Source organism: Argiope bruennichi, chromosome 2 (assembly GCF_947563725.1).
Source record: "Argiope bruennichi chromosome 2, qqArgBrue1.1, whole genome shotgun sequence".
NCBI lineage: Eukaryota > Metazoa > Arthropoda > Arachnida > Araneae > Araneidae > Argiope > Argiope bruennichi.
Window position 1 is genome coordinate 137,132,009 of NC_079152.1, and position 24,505 is coordinate 137,156,513.

Below are 24,505 nucleotides of genomic sequence, written 5' to 3' on the forward strand. Positions count from 1 at the left end.
TGAAAACAAATAAAAAAAATGTGTTTTTGATGACAACGGTTATTTTTTATTTCATTATTTTCATCTAACTTAAAAGGTTATCATAAAGGGTTCCTAAAAATCTATATTCTTTGCAGCTTGTAGAGTTTGCTTCATGTATGCTGAACTTTATCTAGTTCTTTCTATTGTTTAGTTAGCATTAAGTATCAGTTTCTGTAGTTTGAATTCGTACATTTAATTGGTATTTGTAAATTATGTTATTACTTTTTGTTTGAAAAATCTTAATTTTTAAAAATAAGCAGGTTTTTTTAAATTAATGAAATAAATTTACCATGAAACAAATATATTTTTTCAAAGAGAGCGAGAGCAATTTTATTTCTTTCTTCTCCAGCTTATGAACGGACATAAAATTCCCTCCACAAAAAAGCCATTCAATTTTTGGAAACAGTGAAAGCGTTCCTTTCCAACAGTGAAGGCCGATGAAAAAGTTCGCAAAAACTCATATGCAATGAAAATGCGATTCGCGATGTTGCTAACAAAAATAAGACTCAAAGTAAAATAACAAATGATGGATAGTATTAGGTATGTAGCCTAAATAAGATTTTATTTCATATTTATAGTAGTAAATAATATTGACATAGTTTGCTATGACACTGGATGATATGAATAATTCTCAAAATATTTAATTTTTTATTATAAGCCCTGTCACTGATTATGAATGAGAAACTTTTCAATACGTATTTTGCTTTTGTTTAAGGCATTTAATCGATTAATATTTGGATATTCCTATTAGGAAAACTAAACTGTCCATAAGGGGACATACGAATACAAAGCACGATAAAATAAGTGTGTGTAGAATTTATTTAGTTTAAATCCAATTTAGCAGTTTAATGAATGATACATTTTGAACTGATTTCATAGTTTTGAATCAAGTCAGATAGCGAGAACGATAGCTGTTGGGAGCACGCAGAAGGTATTCAAAATGTGTTTATAAATGTGGATTCTTTATTATGCAAAATCTTTTCTATTCTGTGGACATTTTTTCACGAATTCGACAATTTTCTTACAGGCGACGAAGAGATTATAAGCATCATGAATTCTAGGAGTTGTCCAAGCCCACGCAGGAGGTGAGATTGAATTCAGCCACTTAAAAATAATCAAATAACTTAATTTCAATGAATGTCCGATCGTGTTTCTTGAAAACAACAACAACAGCAACAACCTACCTTTAGTTGTTAACCCTTTATACATCAATGATAAGTATACTTACCTCCCCAAACATGTAAAATGTTTCGTTTTTTTGTATTTTTTAATTCTATGTATATATACTTGTGACTCAATTATGTGTGTGTTATTTGTATAATTCAGAGCCAAATTTACCATTTAGGATGCAGATTTAAATATGCAAAATGAACCGCTTTAAAAGTTTCATTAATACATTATTTGGCGATAATTTTTAATAAAATCTACTGCATTCAATTAAATTCTTTAATATATTATTTTTGATATTAATTACCTAAAATTCCCCTATGTTGTCACCAAGAGGTTATTCTTTTAAAGAAATATAATTTCTGTCATTACTATTATAATTATTGATTTCTACATCACAGATGTAATAAGGCTGAAAGAAGCAGTTAGACAGGGGCTGACATTTTTTCAGAAAATATTACAAAACCCTATTCTTGTTCATTTACGTATTTTTCAACTCAAATATATTCCAGATTATATAGACAAAATTCTTCGATAATTTTTTTCAAAACAGATAGCTTAGTTAATTTTTAGTTGAATTAGGGCAATAATGACTGCCAAGGGCTGTCACCACATCGTCGTCAGTCGACCCCAGACTTACCTCAAAAATATAATCATTAACTTTGAAGGCCATTGATGAGTGAGTTGTGACAAAACTTATGACAAGGAATCAGCTGCAAAGTAATTTTTATTTTTTGAAGAGTTGACGGGGAAAGTTTTTTAATGTTTAACGAATGAAACTGTTGTATTTATTTGATGAATTTAAATTTTACTCTTTCGATATTGCTTCTGAATAAAAATAATGTCACTTGATTTGAAATATAACGATGGATTAATTACAAATTCATTTGAATAATATTCATTTTAATAACAAACATAATTTTTAACCTACATTCCTTTAGTTTTACTGTAGTGGCAATTATTATATAAAAGTCTGCTTAAATTTCCTCGAAACTGTACATAATACAAATATAATTCATCAGATAACTGAAAAATATTCTTTAATGTTTAAAGTACCTTTGCATCCGTAAATTACCATAATATTAAAATCACTATTGAATTGAAATCTTTATTTATAGCAGTAGTATTAAACATTATTTTCATAAAAAAGCACAGATTTGCTCACTAGATGAATATTTTCCTGCTTTTTTAATAGCAATCTTCATTTTTTTTAGAATTTTTGCACTTTATTATCGGGCTTTGTTTGTCAATTGCCATTATTTTTTGTCATTCGCATAAAATGTAAAAATGACATCCCAAATGCTACTTTTGGAGTATAAAAAGAAAATTAAGAGCATTAACATTTTGTTTTAGCAGCATTCTCTCCCCCAAATTGGTGCCCAATGCACCAATGTCGTCTTTGTTCTATGTCGTCTTTGTTCTCTTCTAATAGCCACATCTTTCGATTGTATCAGTCAGTTGAATGTCAACTCTAAATGTCCAAGACATGATTTTACTCCGAAAATCAGTTTCTTTCACGAACAATTTCAGAATGGTATGATTCTCACAGGAAAAGTGAAAGAACGACACTTTTACAATATTGTACTTACTGTTATCTGTTTCTGTCATTTTATATAAGTTAAGAATTTTTTTGTACATAATTTCCTTTAAAAAATGAAGATTTTATTTAATGGAATAATTTAGTGAATAAAATATTTCGATTATAATTTTCTTTAATTTTGCGCCGTTTCTCAATACAGATGTTATCGAGATAAAAGTGTCCATAAGAGAAAACAAACTTTTCGTTTCTCCATGAAAGAGACAAATGAATGCCTCTAGATTTCTTTATTGTTATTGTGAAGGTTAATCTTAATGGACACTTTAAGTATGTGGTTAAGTTCGGGTTGAATTTTTTTGAAAAAGTTCGAAACCGTTTATATTTTTGAATATTTGCATATAACAGACTGAAAAAAACAACAACAACAGAATAACTCTATAAAACTGAAATATACTAGTTAAGTGGCAAAAGTGTCTCAAAAATTCTAAAGAAAGGACTATTTTGTTTAATGTATAAAAAAAATCTTCATGATTAACCAAAGGATTTGCTTAAAATTTTGCAGATAACTTAAGAAACATTTTATCTAGTTCCTGATAAGCTGTATTTCTATGTATTCTTTAACCATTTGGAGTAGACCAATAAATAACACGAAATTGTTTTACTTTTTTATATTATTGAGCACTAAAACAACTATAAAGTATTTTTAAATAAATATATTACTTATTCTCTATTTCAGGAACTGCATAACTTATTGAACAATTATTATACCAAATTTGATGTAAACATTAGATTTTAATTTATGAGAGCTTCCATAAGATAATTCTACCAAAGATTAGAATTTGAGAAAATATCATCTAAAGATGTAAGTCAACCATCTAACTCTCCGATCAGCCCGAAGGCACACGGATTTAAACCATAAAACTGAATGACCGGAACAGCAACATTGGCGGGAACTGTGGTTGAGTCCTAAGGGCCGTCACCGGCCACGGTACAACCCTCCCCGAAGGAAGTACGTCCCGTCATCGATGGGAGGAGCCAGATCCCCCACCTATTAGTGTACCCTCCATGGTGGCGAGATCCAACCACCATGCCGGAAGCATCTCATCCTCATTTCGAGGTGCCCCCCGGGGGGTCATCTAAAGATGTAAAATAGCATTAAAATGTATGTGAATAAAAATATAAAATTCAGAAGCGTGAATACACACATATATATATAGCATTTCATAATTTCGCAAAAAAAAAAAAAATCGATTTTTAAATGTGGTCACCTATCTTTAACAGAGTGGAAGTGATACCAGGAGAGTCTCTTCATGTTTTAAAAATAATAAGTATTTTCAAAGTAATGTGATTTCTCTATTTTCTTCCAGTCTCAGAGCCTGTGCTCCCCGGTTCCTGCAGTCCCTGCAGGTGCGAGATGAGAACGAAGTTCGTGTTTTCGAATGCCATGTGGATGGATACCCAAGACCGGACATACGATGGGAGAAATCCGGGAGACCTATTGGAAAATCCAGACGAGTCCATATGACGAGATCTGGAGACAAGTAGGTGGCGACTGAAATGATTCTTTTTAAGTTCCATTGCTTGCTGTTAAATTGAAAAGCATTCCAAATCGCAGTGAATAAATACATCGTATGCAATAACCTGCTTCCCTTTGCATCTTTTACTTTAGAAATTAAATGAATAGATAACCAACTTGTTGGGAGTTAGTTGTTGTTTGAGCAATAATATACTTCAATGCTATTGAAGGTAAATGTTGCAATATCACTTATGTTTGGTTCAAATTTTGAAGAATTTTTTTTAGTGGTCTAGAACCTCAAAAGAAATAACCTACAAATGAGGTAGTTCCAGGGCGAACGATTTTGTATGTCAGATTATAGAAGTTGCGATTTATCATCTTATCATGTTAAAATTAATAAATAATTCTGCCATAATATCAAAAAATGAAAAAAGGTTTCAAGAAGATTTTTTTAGTGCGCCCAATCAATAAAAAAAAGGGGGGAACTATGTATTATAATTAAATTATAACGAAGTCTTATTTTCATGGTTTTTCTTAAACTTGTTCTGCTGTAAGCGTATTTAATAATTGACATAATTTTGACATTTATATTTCGATACTTAAAAAAATGAAGCGTGAATTAGCGAAAGAAAAATGGTTTTTTCAAGTTTCAGTGATGTAACAGAAAAATACTTCAATTCTTTGGAAAAGTAAAATATTCTATAATTTATTTATTTTCTGTTCGAGAAACTTTTGAACAAAAATTTATTATGGCCATAATGCAATAAAAAAAAAGAGGAAAAATTATCTTATTTTATCAATATGGAACAAACGTTATGAGAGGATTCCGATTCTATACATGAAGTAATATGAATTATGTCAACTTGCTGTACATTTGTTTGATAGATCACAGCTATTTTTTTTCTAAATCTAGGAACTTAGAAGTAATAATCTCCTTTGTTAAATAAGAGAATTTTGGAACTTCGTAAATTCTTTATACTTATTCTATCATACCTTGGAATGAAATTAATATATTTATCCAAAACTTAAAGACAAAATTATATACCAAGAATAGAAACTTATAGAAACGATATATTTTTCATAAAATGCTTATGGGCGAGAGAAGAGGAAATCATGTTTCAAACAATGGTCAAAAGATGGCAGCACGAGATTTTAAAAGTTATTTCGCTTTAATTTTAGATTTTAGTTCACATCAAGATGAATTTTTGTAATGTTTTTTAGTAAATATTATTTGCTTCGATGAAAATTGTATAAATATTCGATTGTATATATATTCGATTGTATAAATATAGCATCAGCAACTCAGTTTAAAGTTGCAACGCTTAAATGCTCTATGTATTTATAACAAGTCACATATTTCTTTTACTTTAATTTTACTTATCTTATTTTATAATCTGAAGATTCTAAGATGACTGAAGCTTAATGATTCTGATATTTTCCATTAAAAGATGAATGGAACACGAATTTTTTTAATAATAAAATAATATTAAATTCAAATGAATATATTCATCTGTTTAACAATAGAGAAATTTTAGCTGTTGCCAGAATTAAAACTATTAAAATATAGAAACTATTTAAATTATAATTGTGAAAAATTTCACCATAAAAATTGTTACAAAAAGTGTAATAGAATTTTTTTTTTTTTTTTTTTTTGTAAAGAAACTTTAAAATAGGAGAAAATTACCACTTATAAAAAGGCATGTTAAAATTATTTTTTCATGTTTTTAAGTGAATTCAAACATATTCAGCAACAATAAAAATAATTAGCAACGATAATAATAATTGACATGATTTGAAAAATGTACTAAACGGGAATTTTCACAACTTGGAATTTCTAAATTTTCTTCTTAATTCTTAATTTACGGGAAAATTTGAAAAATTCGTTCCACTTTCTCTGAGCTTTTTCGATTGAGTGGTAATGGCAAGTTGCATTTATCTTTTTATTTTTGACATTTATACTCAAAATTCCCTACGTTTTAAGCGTGAATGATTAAAAGAGAGAAATAAAGCCAGCGATAATTTAAAATAATATTATGAAAATTTTAAAAACGAATAAAATGTCGAGATTGCATTCTTGGAAAAATGAAACGAAAACTTATTTTTCCCCACTATTTTTAAATTACACTAAGTCTAATGTAAATTTATGCCAGAGACTGAATTCGAAATATTTTTTATCAAATTTTTTTATTTTTAGTTTTAAAAGATTTTAAAGATGTATTTAAAACTGAATAAAAGTACTAATTTGATAGGAAATAAAATTTGTTTATATAACAAGTAAGTATTTTGAAAATAAGTTAAATTTTAGGTTTGATACTTAGTAGTGCTGTAAAAAATTGTAGAAAATATTGAAGCTGAATGAAACTCAAAAGACGTAGAGATAAAAAATTCTTTATAAATGACGTCAGAAATATTTTGATTTTATGAAATAATTATAATATAGCGAAATTATTGTGTACTCATTATGAATTTATGCTTTCGAAAATGTATTAATCATCTCACATATTAATAAAAACTAGGTAATTTATGAATTTAATTAATTTATTTTTTAAATTTTTATACGAATTTTAAATTTAATTTTTTTTGTAATATATATGCAGAAAATAATGCAAATTATTTAAAATTTTATCTTTTGCTGTTAACATTTTTAATTCCATCGCACTATAAGAGCACTGAAAAAAAAATAGCGACGTATAAAAAGCGTTATCATTCCAAAGACAAATTCCTTGTTGAGCATTTAGGAAGTTTATCCATTTCCGGTCTTCTCACCGGAATTTCATTTGCCTAATAAGCAAACATTCTTCCGAATCTGTGCATTCGAAACGGTAACAATTTATTCGCCCTTCCCATGAAACCGTTCCTGATATCTTCGATAGAATACCAGGTAACCCATTTGCTCTGCAGGTGTTCGTGTTTATCGTACAGGAAATAAATTATTCACTTGTTGTGCTTTTGAGAGTGTCAGAACTTTGTTTGCTTTTCCAGGTGCCTCTTGCAAATCAGGATGCCGCAGATCGAAGACATGGGTGTCTACAGCTGCATTGCAACGAATATTGTGGGCACAGCAACAACGCAGTTTAAAGTGGGATCTGCAGGTGAGAAATGGCTATATCACTCTTTATAGAAATGGCGCGCATTCTTTCAGTAATGATGAAAACGTGGAGATTTTATAGCAGTCGACCATAAATAAGTATTACTATATACATCTTTCTGTCATGTTTGAATGTGCATTTGACAACTGAAAATCATTATGACATTTTAGTTCTAAAATTATTTAATGTTCAAATTGAAAAATATTCGTCGTTTCATTATGCCATTAAAGTTTCAGAATCATTGAAAGAGTAATTGTTTTATTCCATTCGAAAGGGAATAGGATTGTTTAGAAATATATAAAAGAGATTAAAAATCCCATTATCAAGCAATACCAGCGTATTTATTTCAAATAGACTGCTACATATATCTCTTAGTTTATCTTTACTACTTTTCAATGCATATAAAATCTTAATCTTATGTTTACGACTGCAAAATTTTTTAAGTTGACGAAGTTGCCATTTTTTTAAGCTAAAATATTTATGTTCCTTTATTAAAATGATTTTAAATAATGAAGCGAAATATAAAAATCTTTGTAACTTTAAAAGTTTTTGCTAAGGTGTTGAGTTGTAAGAATGTGAATGCAAATTATATATATATATATATATATATATATATATATATATATATATATATATATATATATATATTAACACGAAATTTAAAAGTAAAAATTATTAAAAATATTTTTTATTATTTAACTATTTGCATTTTTAGTTCGAAATTTTGTGTGAGATGAGAAACATAAAATGCGAATAAGCTGTGATATTCGAATTTTTTTTTATATTTAAAATACAATAAATAACAAAATGAGTTTAGGTTAGTGGTAATTTTTTGTAATATTCTTTAATTTTTTGAGTTAATCAAAATTCAATTATATTTATTTCGGTAATATTCAGAAATGTTAAAAAAAGAATATTTTTCATGTTAAATTGTTGCTATTCCAAATTTGATTATTTCATATTCATTAACAATTTTAGTTACTAATGTGGGAAAAGCTACATTATTTTTGAGTTACCTATTTAAATACAAATTTTTTAAAACTATGTTTGAATAATGAATATAGTTATAGCAAAGCAATAACAAGGTATATATCTTATTTTTGGCTTACATAATTAAATTAAATTAAATTAATGTATTGCATGTGTATCTGCATTTTTTTTTTTGCTTCATGAACGACTCGATGTTCTTTCGGATTTCTTCTTTTCTATAAGGAAACTTATTATAAATTTATTAACTGTATACCAATGAGTTGCATTTAATGAACACTTGCTTTACTGCCAAGCTTAGCACTCAATTATGTGGAACAAATAATTTTTAAAAGTTAAAGCATTATCATTTTTAAGGGTATAACCTAAAATCGTGCTTAGAAACTGCTTTTGTTATCATCAAATGCATCTTTAGCATGCGAATTTTAAACCTTTCTAAATTCTTTCTTCTTCAAGGCATTCAAAAGATGAATGGCACTTCGAATCACAGACTGAGCCCAGCAGTGAAGAAACCGGTGAGATCTAGATCCATGGAAAGGTCTTTAGAATCTCTTTCCGATGAAAAATGTCATCAAAGTGTTTCACGAAACCGTTCACAAAGCGGCTCTCGCAAATCCAAGCAAGATCCCCCAAAATCTAGAATATCTACTTTTGCCAATCATATTTGGAAAAGAAACGATCATTCAGTGGAAAAGCCACCAACAGAAGCACAAACGCAAAAACGTGAAATACTCATTGACATCAGCAAGAAGCAACTTTCAAAATCCATGGATGATTGCAGAAAGAACAAACGAAGTTTTTTAAACCGTGTTAAAATACCAGATATTTTCAGCGCACAAAAAGCTGAGACGGAATCGGAGCCATTTAAAAATATTCTTAACGGAAGTGATGTTGAAAATCATCTAAAAAATAGTGAAATCATAACAGAACATAATTCGAAGAATTCCATTAAAGGTGTAGTTCCAAACAATTCAGTTTGTTCTAGGGGAAGATCGGCAGTTGATGATGCACCCATTCAGCTGTCCACTAGAGAGAGAATAGCTGCCTACATGAAGCGTTTCGAAACCCAACAGAAAACTGGCAGAAACAAGGAAACAGCGTATGAGTTAGAAATGAAAAAAGTTAAGTCAAAAGAAACGCTGGAAAAAAGCAGGTCACTCAAGAGAAATATCAGCAATGAAAAGAAGCTTGCTGAAAAGGAAGAAAATAAATTGCTGGTCCCAAGTGAAAATGATAATAGCATTTTTAATTTCAGTAAATTTATGCGACGAAAAAGTTGTGATAGTGATAGAAGACAAAATGAAAGCAGCTTCATTGAAGTCAAACTTGTAAATACATCACTAGATCTCGAATGCACTTCAAATGAAAAAGAACGCAACAATTCGACAGTTGGTGATCTTATGGAATTAGACGAAGATCAAAATAAACAAAATGCTATCGGCCATGTAGATATTGTCCCAAACAATACTTTTAGCATTGTGGCCGAGAAATCGATTCCTACAAAAAACTATTTAATGGTAGAAAATTCCAAAGATGAAGCTTTACTTGGTAGAGAAAATACAATACCGGAAGATGTTGGTAACGAAAACAAATCACAGAATGAAGCAGAGAGAAGTGTAGATGACAAAACCTTTTTCAGTTTCAGTAAATTCATGCGGCGGAAGAGCAGTGACAGTAGTAAGAGAAACAGTTCCGAGGATGTCAGACTTGATGTAACTGCAGTGAATTCTAGTGCAAAGCACAGAAATTCATTACCGAGTTCCAATACAAATGTAGACACCTCAACTGATTTTAAGAATGGCTCTGTGAAAGATGTCCGCGAATTTAAAATACTTGAGAATGAAAAGGCCTTTGAAAGTGTGATTAACATTAATGAATCCCTTCAAGTGAAGAAGAAATGTAATGAAAAAGAACTTGAGAAAGTAGAGGAGGGCAAAACTTCCGAAAGAAAGGATGCTGACAGTAGCTTTTTTAATTTAAGCAAGTTTCTAAGACGAAAAAGTAGCGATAATTCTAAGAAGCAAAATGATGAAGAAAAAAAAATTCAGGATTCCTCATCGAATCCAGATCAAGAATCAAAAGTAGAAGAAAAGAACTCTGCAAGTCATTTGGTTTTAAACGTAAATAGAATTGCAGAGTCAAATAGTGCCTATGATTCTGATAATTCGAATCCTGTGGTCTTCCTTAAATGTAATGTTCCTAGTAATAAACGGAATTGCGATGAAAATGTCGAAGAAATTAAAAATACTTCATCTTTGTACAGTTCTAGTGATTTGGACCTAGGGGCTCTTGAGCCAATTGATACTAACCTTTTGGATACCTTTGAAGATTTAAAGAGTGCTGATCAGAACCATCCTGATATCCATGACAATATCGGTAAGTAAATTTAAGCATTTCACCCTTTTTTTTTGTGTAACCATTCTTCAGCTTAGTTAAAAAAATGGATTTCAGTTTTGAGAAATGATCTATTTTTATTGAAATTTTTTTAAAAATACAATCATTGAATTTTTTTGCCCAACTTTGTTATATCACAAATTATTTGCTGTGAATCATATTGTTAGTGTTTTTGACATATATTACCAATATAAAGATAAGGAATAGTAATTTCTTTTGTTTAATAAAAAAAAGTTTCTCTAAAGTTTTTTTAAGTCAATCCGAATATTAATAAATAATTCTTTAAGCATTTTTAAAGACAAAGACGTGCATGATAGTTGTCATGGATGCTTTAAAGCTGCTTTAGATAATTTATTTTATGATTTTTTTGGAAATTTGAAATTATTGTTTTTATTTGAATTTTTTTGTATTTTTAAAGGAAAAAAACGATATAAAAAGGAATTTGCAGCGATTGAATTAAAACGCATTACGGACGACAATGAAGTCGAATGTAGACGAAATATTTCGGCCAAAACTAAGGCTTTATTTTTATGAATTCATTTTTTCCTTCTTAAATTAAAATGAATTTCAAATGCTCGCAATACATCGAAGGTTCACCGGTATAAAACGAAACAACACTAAAATTATTATTTTTTTTAACAAAATAAACAACAGGCCATAGAATTTCTCTATCATATAAAATGAAACTTAAAAAAAGCATAACTTTTTAAAGGAGCCTATGTTGTGACTCTCTAAGAAGTAGAGTTAACAAGTTATTAGTAAATTTGAGAGATTTGGTTCCAAAATGAATGCCTCATAAACAATAAAATTTCTGAAGTTTGTGCCTGATGTTGAACAGTGATTAAGTTTATCAAAAAACATCGGCAGGCAAAGATTTGTAAGCAGTTTTTGTTCTAAGGCATCCAGAATAAAGTTATAGGAAACTTCAATCAACAAGTCTGATGCGCTGTGTAGGATTTAATAAGCCACAGTTTGAAAAAAGTTGTTAACTAGTGATTTAATATTTTACTACTGTAATTATTGTAAATTAATAACGACGGAAATGTGATGCCCTATTTATATTTAATATTTATTCTAATACTGTTTTAATTTAATTCCAATTACTATTATTTTTATATGGTCATAGAATCAAAATATATCCATTTACACTTAAAATTTATTTGCTTGTATTTTAAATCTGGATTTTTTTGTAAGGCCCATATACTAGATATATTTAAATTTTTGAAAAATATGGATATAAAAATTAGTTGCCATATACAGTTTTCAAAATTTAGAATAATATGTTATAATGTACAAGATGAAAATTATTGAAAAAGTTTTGAACGGTTGTAATTAGTTCTAACAAATAGTTTAATATTATATAAAAGTTCCTCAGCCGGGGGCGCTTAAAATGCACTATTATTCCAAAATTTAATAATTACTAAATTTAGTAATTCTACTTTTAGTCTCAGTTGTTTGAAAATATAGTTTAGGTTAAATATAATTTCGTCAGCGAGCTTGTCCATGGCAAGTGTCATTATAAACAACAACAACAATCTTGTAGAATGCATCCATCTAGCAATAGCATATGAGCGTTTATAATGCAAATTATGCTATTTATAACGTAAACAAAATTCTAATTCCACGAAGAAAAGAAATATACGTTTTAATTTCTATCATTTCTTTTGCACACAATGTATTTCTATATCTATTTGTTACAAATTATTAATTTTTTATAGCTTTATTTAGACTTTTGAATAATTTTGCATAAATAGTATCAATACTTTGCACAGATATTGAAATTTTTAATGGAATTAATTTCCATGGAGTCATTTCGATATTCTTTACAAGAATAACCACTTATGTTTTCTTACAAAGAAATAAAAGTTTTTTTTTTTTTTTTTTGTAAGATGAGCAAGGACTTACGCTTTTGGTTTTATACAATGAATAGTACTTGAACATAAATCGACTCTTTTACTTTAACAACTATAAAATAATGCGCAAGTGCACGCAAATTCATGTAATTTTTCCGAATTTATTTTAAAGAAAAACAAAAAGATAAAGATAAATTCTGTTTTGTTTAAGAAAATGGTAAACAAAAGATAAAATATAAAAAGCCATTGATTTTGTCTTCATTACTTTAATTTTCGATATTCCCAAATTTCGGGAGAAGGTTTATAATATACATATATATAATAGTTCGAAGTAAAAGAATTATGACTAATTTTAAAATTATTATAGTTTTTAAGATTCGTGTACAAGGTTTAATGAAATAGAAAAAAAATTCACAATGCATCGTATTTTATAAAAGATCTCTGATGTTAACTAAAGCTAAAGTGTTTTACATTTAGCTACGTAGGATAAATTTCATCAACAGAAGATGCAAAGAATCATATCCTATCAAAAGACTGCATAAAGTATCTTAAAAGCATTTGAAGAGAGAGAAATTATGCATAATTAAATTTTGCAATTTTAATAATTTTTTTATAGAAATGCATCTAATAATAAAAAAATTTTAAATTAAAAAAAAATAAGCTTAAGATATGTATTTAAATAAAATAATATACGAGATCTACCTTAAATCGTAACTGTAGAATTAAATAGATAAAATACATCTAGCTTTTTTTTACATTTTAAAATTTTTTTAATGTTATGAAATATGTTATACATGTGTTTGCAAGATATGAAAGTTTAAGCATGAAAAGATTAAAGCAATGTCTTTTTGAGTTTTCCTCATATAAATATTCTTACAATGTTTTTACAATAAGTATACAATAATATTCAACACATCTTTTTATGACACAGCCAAGGATTACAGTCTCATAAAAATAATAATGCAATGAAAATATGTACGATGATGCAGATGCATCTGTAATAACTATATATAAAATGCATACACACGCAGAATTCATACTATTGTGTAAAACAATTCAAGTATGATTGAAACATTTTTAATAACATAGTGGCTAGCTTACCTAGAAACCGGGAATGGTCTAGAATTTCCAGGATATCTGGAAAATAGGGCAATTTATTCTAAAACTGATATATTTAAAAAATAATTAACCAAATTAGTAAAAATATTAAGTTAATATAAGCAAAAAGGATAAAAAAGAATTAAGAATCTGGCCTTAAGACTTTCTCAAGGGCACCCTCAGGCAGGGATTCAAACAAGGGATTTTTTTCTGTGAGGGGTCTGACTTTCGTCCAACAATATTGACCCCTCGTGACCCAAAAATCCCCTGAAATTAACAATATTTTTACTCATTTGGTTATGTTCATCTGTGTTTTAGCAGTAGCAGCATTAGCGCTCTCTAAATACAATTGCATCTTTTTAGTTTGATTCAGAAATAATTTTTTTGTTTTTTTTAAATTTGATTCAGAAATAAATTTTAATTGAAATTTCATAATGTTTGTATTTTTGATTATTTCTTAAAAAATAATTATTATTTTCGGAATAGGTTACTTTTTTTTTCTTTTTTCTTTTTTGGATATTTTTTGTCGAATTATGAAGTATCCGATGCTATTGCTAATATTTTATTTAAGCATTTTTTATTTATTTTGAGTTTACTCTTTTTCTCTGAGTATCGGAAAGCATTACGAATATGAATGTTTTGCTAAATCAAGACATCGTTTTAATATTGGATGCACGTTGTTAATAATATATATTTTTTTCAAAATTTTTTTATTCTATGTATCTTAAAATTTGTCCTCTCCCCATTCTAAACAAATTACTTCTGAATTTTAAAATAATACTAAGGATATGAATGTGTAAAGTTTTGAAAAAATATTGTAACATTTTTCTAATAGACTTTGATACAAGGGTTGGCGGGCTAAAGGTTAATGCACTTTTGGTGTCACTGAATAATTTATTTTATTTTGATACTATCTTCATTTTAGTTTAAAGATCTGTGGTATTATTACTAATATTTTCTTCCAGATGTTTTTTATTTTATGATTTTTGCTGTTAGTGAAATAATTGTTTAGTTTTAATATGATCGTAAATAAACAGCATGCATTGGGAAGATTCCCAAGAAGTAAGCAGATTATTTCATGCTTAAGTATTCTACCTGTGATGACATGATTTTGTGCTACATTTTTGTGCTACTGTGATGCGTAGTTCAGAGATATGATTGGAAGGCTAAAATTTCAACTAGACGGGGACACTTCTTTTAGCATAAGATAGTTAAGTTTAGTATAAGACATTTAGTGACACATCTTTTAGACCCTTACAGACACATCTTAGACATCTTTTAGAAAAAATTTTGCAACTTAGTAATTGAAAATGATTTCTTGTTTTCTTTCCTGAGCAGTAAATTTTGTTTATTCTACATTGAGTTTAGTTAGAAAGAGTGGAACTATTTTTTTACATACTATTCAGAGTGTAATGTACAATAAATAAAAGGTAGGAAATGAAGTGATATCATTCTGACGATGTTGGGAGATCCTAAAAAAGAGATTGAAATTTTTCATAAACCCGAAAAAAGCAGGGAGAAATCAAACAGCAGAAATGATGAATACTCTGAATAATAAAATCATTATTTTAGAAATTATATTAAGCATTGTGAGCGATATTCAAAGTGCACAAAAATACATAAATTGTAGCTATGCTTTCAGTACATAAATGAAATAACTTGAAATGAAGAATCGCAAATATAATACATTTATTAAAATATTTACTCTTCTTTAAACTGGTTTGTAAGCTAAAAATTTAAGTAAATTATGAATATAAAATAATTTAAAAAGATAATTTTCACCATTTCTTGTTTCAAGTGTTAAAATACTTTAGCGTCAAACTTTTTAGAGAAATGTTAAAATTATTAAAGGTTAACTAAATTATTCTACAAAGAACGGCGTACTACGATTCTTTATAGTATTCATTTCATACACAAGTGATGCAAAGTTCATTGATACCTAAACTGTAAATTTTTTTTAGTAATAAAAAAATTATGGTTGGTTTAATCACGTGATTTCCCACAACGATGCTTGTTGTTTTTTTGTAACTTAGCACTCCCACGCGCGGAGAATCAATTTGCCTTCCTTCCCCCCCAGCGGAATGTCCTTCCCAGTGTAGTTGTCGTGTGTTATCATAGCAAGGCCGCTGCACAAACACAAATCTGAGAGAGATCTTTATCGGAGGGCATTTTTCCGTTCACGTTTTCCGAAGTGTCGTGTCGACAGAATTGTGTATACAAGACTTCTCCCTTCTGTTATAAACAAAACCATGTGCTCCACATTTCGATGATAGGCCTGTTAATCGATCAAGTTTAACCAAAGACATCATCGCATCCTTTCAATAGCTATTTTTATTTTCTTAACTTCTTATTTTAAACCGCAGAAGCACGTACTCTTCGGCTATCTTTAAAATCTTAATTCTTCCGGGATGATTTCGAACCCAGTGTTGTTTTACGTGTGAAGATGCATGTACTGGTATGGATCGTGACTGTATCGGGATAACAAAGAGTTCTCTATTTTCTTAAAAGTGTACTTTAAAAATTCCAAACAGGGTTATAGAAATTCGCTTAAATACTTTGTAGGACATACAAGACTTGACTCACGGCGCTCTTCATTTACGATCTCATTGTAAGTATGCTTCAAGAACAACTCTTAAAATTGATCATTTGTTTCATAAAATGTAAAAAGAGATTTCAATTATCTTAACGTTGATGTTTTCTATTTACTTAGCAAAACATTGACTAAAAATATTATTTTTCGCATGTTTTGGAATGTTCCTCTAATAATATAAAAAAATTTCTTTAATATAATTTACTAAATGAATTAAAGCTTTGAATGTAAATAAAAAAATTATTAAAATTTATTAATTTTTTCTGTAAATTTTTTTTTCAAGAAAGCCAAAAGTATTTTTTTCATCACAAAATTACTTCAGGTCAATTGTCTTTTCCCTTTTATGGAAAAATAATTAAAATATAAAAGAAAGATAAATATCAGAATCTCAAAAAAAATTTGACATGAGATTATTTAACTTCCTCATGTCATTTAATATGAGATTCTACTGTGTTTTCTTTAAAATAGAGCAAGAAGAAATTTTAAAAAAAATGGAACCACTTTGGGTTTAATACATTTATATTTTACTTATGTACATCTCTGAGTAAAATCGATTTGACAAACGATCAACATTTTTTTATTTTCAATGTTGCTTTCGAAAAATTTATTTATTTGTAGGAAAAGTATCATTATTTTCCTTCCTATTTGACTCTAAATGTCAGACAGTTTTAACGAAATAGTTGACTTATAATTATATTATATATAATTGTGTGCGCAATACAAATTATTTTCACTTATGTTTATGCTAGAAAATAATTAAAACCTTTCTTAAATTCAAATAATTTAATAAATGTGAACAATTTATTTTACTAAAATGTGGTATGAATTATTATTCTTATTTAATAATTCTAAGAATTACAACATTTTATATAAATTATTAAACAAAATGACGCACTTCGAAACTAGTTTTATAATACATAATTTCTGAGAATATCTCTTGAATAAAATTCTTTACTAATATAAATAAACTTATATTTCATCTGGATGTCACTGGTGTATAAATATTTCGGAATTCAAAAGTAATTTTAAAAGAACAACAACAATTTAGATAAACATTTTATTGAATTCCCAGTACTGTTCATCTTTGTATTCGTATGCTGTGCGCGTTCGCAATGGAAAGCGTTAAAAGAAAAGGAGCCTTTTGTTGAAAGGTGATGTAGTTGCGCGCATATCAAATTGAGGAAGTGCTCATTCAGTTCAAAACAGATGTTTATTAGTTTCAGAGAGCTCCAACGATTATCCAACAACCGGCTCCCAAGCGTCCTTTCAAGGCGACGGAAAATCGACAGGAAGAGCACTTCCCTTGATTCACATTGAACAGGTAAGTACTGAATGCATAATGCTCCTACATAACGGGGAACTTGAAGCTTAACAAAATATAGAATCACTTTTTGCACTTAAAAAATATGTCATCTCAAGTATTTCAAAAACATAAATTCTTTTGTTTATTTTTACTTTTATTAAAAAAAAAGGATGATATTAAAATTTTTTGTGTGTGAAAAATTTGTTTCATTTAAAAATGCAATTCATATTAAACCGTAGTACATGATAACAGATATGCCGTAAATTTTTATTTCTTTTACTCCTTTCCCCAGATAAGCATTCTGGTTGTTTCCTCCTTTATTAATTAGCAACTGACGGGCATGACAACTTATTTTCAACTAATATCACCCTTCATTTTTCGGTTTATATCTTTTCCTTTCTTTAACTTTCCCTCCCTTTTTTTATTTTTATCTCTCCCGATTGTTCAAAATTTTCTTCATCTTTTTTTCTGTCATTTTACGCCCTAATTTTTATGTAAAATTCATACCTTCTACAACTGAATTTCATTCTCTTTTTAACTTTGTTATGTTCGAAGGCTAAGGTCTCCTTTAATAACACTTAACGGCATTAAGTTTTTATACAGGATAATATGGGGTAAGTGCGTGCATGGTTTCAGCGAATGTACATATTTTGAAAAGATGTAAATACTATTTTTAAAAATTTATAACCATTTAGTAAGAAAAAAGATGTTTTTATTTAATTCGGTTCAGAAGATTTATCCGCGTCTTTTTCTCTTTTTGACAGTCGTAAAAAATATTTTAAAATCGAGCACGAACAGAAGCTTCCGAAGCATGTCATTTTTTTAATAATATAGAAATTAAATATAACTGTAATTTATAATTTATTACTGTTTATTACTGTGCTATATTTTTCATGCACCTATCAATTTTATTGACTCTTTTATCAATTTTTACCTACCCACATTTTACATACTGTTTTAAATACAAATACAAAATACAAAAAGAAGTTAAACTAATACTGGATAAAAAAAAGTGGTATTCAAATTTGATTTCATATATTCTGCTGGAGAAATTCAGCAGGATGAATGCTAATTCTATACAAAGAAGTCATTTTACAGCTACTAAAATCATTTTCTTTCTCTTATATGTACAACAGAAAAAGAAAATGTTTTTAACTTCAAGAAATTCTACTTAGAGATTTTGCTGCAGCTCCATTTATTAAACCTGTAAAATTAATTCTAAAAACATCTCAATTTTCTGTGAGTACCATGATTAAGAAAAAAGAGCAAATTAGCAAATTGTATATATATATATATATATTGTTCCCAGAAACACACAATTATAATTACAACAAAAAGATAAAAATTGAATTTTTTTTTGTCATACATTAGATCGCAATTGTTTTCTCAAAACATCAATCATTCTTCAAATATAAAGAAAACAAATGATGACTCATGGATTATTCTATATTTTTTTAATACACTAGAAAAAATTCGAAAAAAATTACATAAAAAAAGATATAATAATTTTTAAAATATGCGCTACGCAAGCTTTATCTTCCAGTCGCTTTGAGTGAGATTCTTGTATCAATTCCGGAGAGAAGATACTTTCATAAAACAGTACAGAAATTTACTTCGCTACTTAATAATTCTTTTTCTACTTCCTCTTAGGAAGATGGCGATGATGATTTTAAATTGGAAGAGGATGTAGTAGAAGGTTCGATTTCCAATGAACCTTGTGAAGAAACGGTCGATGACCAACAGGTGCCACGATCTCTACCCATTAAGAAACCTCTTAAGGGAAGGATAGGGTAAGGATTTTTTAAATGCAAGGAAAACATTTTATATATATAATGATATATCTTAATTTAATTAAAATTTTAATTAATTTCCCAATTTTTATCTTAAATTAGTCCATGTTGCTTCATTCTAAAATTTTATCTTATTTCCTGACCCAAATCTCATTTTTTAAAATTTAATTATTTTTAGCATGCACTCAAAAAAATTGCTGAGTGTTGGGATTTCCCGCATCACGAGCAAAGGGATTAAAATTTCTAACACTGAGGCATTCCTTTCAACGATACTTAAGATTCCTTTTTTTAAATTCACATGTATCAAAGAAATCCCTATCAGAATCTCTTTAAAGAAATCAATAAAGGAAAAAATTTCTGTCACTTTGCTTCTGAGTCGAGATGTAAACAGACGCGTCTTTTTACTATCGATCTTCGTCCCCGTGTACAAAATACACCTTCCGGAATTAGATAAATTGTGTTTTTTTCTGAAAACTTCTTCTTTTTGTCTGCTTAGGTGCGCGTCTACAAGGAACAGTCCAAAGGAATCAATGCCATGTTTGGCTTTAGTGTAGTTATATTAACGTCCCGTTTTAAAGCAGCACTAGGGCTATTTTGGGACATACCTCGTCATTTTGAACCGCGGTCAGATGACGAGGATGGTTGGCACCCCGTCTCCAAGCTTCCACACCACACCAGCGGGTGGCGTTTGGTTCCACGGATTTAGCGTGAGCCAGGCCCACTTACGCGATGGTTCTTCGGTGGAATGGGGTCTTGAACCTGAAACCCCCTGTTCTGAAGTCGAGATCTTACCACAAGGTCCCCCTGCAAAACAGTATATTTTATATAAATTTTACAATTGTATTTATACATATATGCACGCATAAGATATTCAAGACTTATTGATGTATAAAAAATATTCTATTATTCCACTTGCAAATATGCATAATACTTGCTTCTTGAGAGAAAAATATATATATGTACTGAGATTTTCGATTAAAGTTGCCGTATTATATTTAGTTGTTGAAGAAAAATCTGATCTCTACTTGGCAAGGAGATGAAACAATTTAGTAGACATTATCCTCTGCACTTTGCAATGATTTATGTTTTCTTTTTGAATATTTCCTCCTCTAATGGTTTAAATCCGTTAAATTTTTAAAGGTGCATAAATGTATATAAAAGAAAAATGAGATTAGATGTACTTTTTTTTCGTTGTATTATATTAATTTTATAATTTTTTTCAGTTGTCATATATTAACTTATAATTTTTTGATTAAATAACTTCATAAAAATATAAATAATTTCATGCAAGAAAGTTTCGTTCATTCATTAACAAATAAAGCTTACTTCAGACATTCAGTTCAAGATAAATAAATCAAGTCCAGTGTGACATTTTCTTATACGATTATCTTCGGTTTCAAAAACATTTGCTATGTGCTAAAAATGTAGGGGACCTATTGAAATATTAATCATTTGAATTTAGCTATTGTTCACTTAAGAAATTTTAAAGCACGCCTTGAAAGTTCTAAGTTTCAAATTCCATTTAAATTTCTTTATTCCTACTACACATCATATGGCCTTTTTTCGGGAAACATATTTGATAGCTATGTGCATTTATTTGCGTGTTATAATGAGCTCTGTTAAAACATATTGAATTGATGTCTACATTTATAGCCAATGGCAAAGTATCGAAAAATACCTCGCCAAATTCATGAAATGCCGAAACTATTTTAAAAATTTCAATGAAGCTTTTAATACTGATAGAATTGCTAATATTTTCGGCATTGCCCAGACTCTGCAAAAATGAAAACGTTAAAAAAAGTCCTTCATTCTCAAAATGGAAGATTTGTTGCTCCCATAAATCAAATGTACCAGCATGATGTCAACCAGGAAAATGGTATAAATTCCGTCAAACCATTGAGTAAAATGTGAAATAAAAGATTGACCTTGAGTGTAAATCAGCTCTCTTTTTTTTTTGTAATAACATCAGTAGAGTTCATTCTGAAACACTGAAAGGACGTTCACTTTCTCTCTCTTCCTCTGTGTTCAAGACCCGACAGGAATTAAATGAATTTTTCAAATGAAGGTTCGAGCCATTTTTTGCTTTCAAATACTGCAAAAGCACTATTCTTTCAGCTACTCGAGTCCCCTCATTGAGGAAGAGTGCGAGGATCTTCCGGACGAGGAGTCCCAGACCCTGACGCTCAAAACGGACCTCCAGCGAGTCTCCTCCCCCGTGGAGAGTCCGGCCAGAATCGTCAAGGGGCCCCAGAGCGTCACCGTCCTTCGAGGAGAATCGGTCACTCTAGCGATCTGCTTCAACGGATATCCTCCACCAAAGGTCACCTGGATGAAAGGGGTAAGAATGAAATTTAAAATATTATTTCGAGAAAATATTTTTATTTATTTTTAAATAATCGGAGAAAATAAATTTTTCATTGCAGCATTTTTTTAAAATGTGCGGTTGGCGTTATTTACATTTCTTGCATTTTTTCAATAATTTGTGATACGAGTTTATAAATACCCTAAAAATATAAGTCCCTTATCAAATTCATAATTTTTGTTATTAGATGAGTTTTTAAGTCCAGATTTTTTTATATTCGTACATCATTGTTTTTGTACTCGTCATGCTTTCAAATTCCAAGCAAGCAAATTTTATCTGCATGCTACGCTACTGCAATATTTCAATCATTTCTCGTCTGATATTACCTATATAGGAATACATTATATTAGAACTACACGCTGACAAAAACTACACAAGTAGCTATAATAGCCTATTGAATACTTTTAGAAAAAGTGCGTTTTTGAATTTGGTGGCTTATGGCACAACTTATTTTTTGAAGTATTGCTATAATAAATTAATGAAAAGATAATTTTTAATAAAAATTAAATATATGATTCATTTTCTTATTCATTAAAATAGCACTTATAAATAAGAAAATTTAAAGCATATAGAAGAGAAATGAAAAGCAACATAAAAATCTTCAACATGCGTCCTCAAATATTTCCGTAAATTTATTAACTATAATTTTACAACGCCTCTCAGTGAAGTGAATTAATTTCGTAAAATTACTTAGCTGTTATGATATAAAAATGAAAAAGAATTATTGATTTTACAATTGCATGCATAAAAAAAAAAACATTGTTTTACGAACTTGTAGTATGAGATATTGTAGCGTGATAATGGGATCGGCTCAATTCATTTATACTTATTTATCTTGATTGCATCAGCCGTTGCATAACAGAAAAAATGCCCATCACTCCTCCATTCTTACAATAGTTTACAGTAATGAAATTAATAAATCTTCTATCAAAATTATAATTGTTTCCTCCTGAAAATAAAAGTCCGTTCTTTCAACAAACACCGGAAATTTCATTGGCTTGAAATGTCTTTACGGTATTCCTATCTCAGTAAGGTGACATTTTAAAAGGAAAAAATGGGTTTAAACAACATATTTAATTCATCATAAAAAATTACGATATTTGTTAATTTCTCAGGGCGAGATCAACTAAATTGATGAATTGATTGTAAAAGCAATGGAAATTCTTCAATATTCATATAAAAAACAAATATTAATATTTTGAAAAAAAAAACCATTCTCAGATTTAGAATAAATCTGAGCCATGTTGTTTGTTCCTCCAAAATTCCTGCGATAAAAACGCGAAAAAGTTCTTATTTTTCTATTGACAAGTTGAGATGATTTACTTAATATACGGTTCCTGGTGAGTTGGCAGTTTTTTTTTTTGGGGGGGGGGGGGAGGGGGAGTTTTCAGAAAATAAAATTAAGTATATCTCAAGAATTATTTCGAATTTCGGAGCTAAATTTGACACAATCGAATTATTAAAAATCGAATCGAATTATTAAAAAAATCTCGACTTCCGAAATGGAGAATTTCGAGATAGTAGCTAAGTTAATTAACTCGGTTAATCTGTTTGTCTATCTCAACAAACCTATCCCTTTCATTCATTTCTATCGGCACCAATTTTGTGACGATGCGATAATAAATAACAAAGTTACAGGGGTGTTCCCTTTTTTTGTTGTTGACGACCTGTATACCATTTCATTTTTTTATTCAATCAAACAATTGTCTTCTGCTACCTAGGCATTATGTCTCAATTCTGTCACTCATTGTAATTTTGTACTTTTTTTTCTACTTTTGTTCCTGTCTGATAGTTGAATGCCTTTTAACTATTTTAAAAATTTAGAAATATCGCCTTTTGCTAAGTTTCTAGTAATTTTTCTTCTAATGTCTTAATAATTGTAACTTTGCTTGCTCAACACTAATATTTTAAATCGCTTTTTGAAAACGATTAACTTTTTGCACCATTGAATTAATTTTATTTTGTTTTAAAAATTCAATAATTGATAGAATTCAGTATAAAAACAGCCTTACAAACAAAAAAGTAACCATTGAAAAGTAATGTCTGTCTTTAGAGCTCCAGTTCATAAAATCAGCATCAATTGAATTCTCCAACAGAAAATGGCATAAAACTAATATTTTTTAAAAACATGCGAGCTCATAGGTTACGTTTAACTGAAGGAAATCTACATTATTTCATTTTCAGCAAATTCTCTCCTCTCCTTTCATTTCTTTCCTCCTCCTTCTTTTTCTTTTTTACTTTTTTATTTGTTGGTTATTTGGAAGTTATCTTTACAAAAATGTCGATAAATTTGTTGCTATCTTTGTTGCTTTATATTTTCAATTGTACTGTTTTTTCAATGATATTTAATTCTGTCGTGTTATTTAAAAAGTAAGTAATGTAGCAAGCCATAACCTCATTATTATGCGTTTTTTTAAGGTTTCCACAATTTTGGGCAGTCACTATTGCTTAATAATTTTAATGGATCATACTTCCATTTCAAATATCTGCTTTCTCTATCCTACAAATTAAAGAAAAGATTAAAAAAAAGTAGGGATGTATGTTGCAATAGCATATTTAAATAATTTTGTTGTTGAAACACTGTAGCTTTATATTGTCGGATTTTTTTTGAAACTGCTTTTTCTTCAAGCACACATAGAGATTCAGATACCAGAAAGCGCTGAAAAGAAGGATCCATAGATATATCCTTCGCAACATTGAATGTTTTGAGTTAAAAAATCATGCAGATCTTATTTTCTTCTTTTGCATTTTAGCATTTGCTTTTCATACAATATGATTTCAGTTGACTCTTATAAAAA

The 24,505-nt window shown here is 28.9% G+C and overlaps 1 protein-coding gene across 3 annotated transcripts in view; it reads left to right on the forward strand.

Moving 5' to 3' along the window:
* LOC129990133 (twitchin-like) overlaps window positions 1-24,505 on the forward strand; it is a 111,337-nt gene that overhangs the window by 41,652 nt on the left and 45,180 nt on the right. Inside the window, exons 3-9 of one of the 3 annotated variants that reach the window (XM_056098128.1) lie at window positions 1,049-1,106; window positions 4,093-4,266; window positions 7,224-7,333; window positions 8,774-10,693; window positions 17,470-17,573; window positions 19,206-19,345; window positions 21,461-21,683. In XM_056098128.1, coding sequence (XP_055954103.1) covers window positions 1,072-1,106; window positions 4,093-4,266; window positions 7,224-7,333; window positions 8,774-10,693; window positions 17,470-17,573; window positions 19,206-19,345; window positions 21,461-21,683 — 2,706 coding nt within the window. In that variant the 5' untranslated portion in view covers window positions 1,049-1,071. The other 2 variants (XM_056098129.1, XM_056098130.1) reach the window with 2 other exon arrangements.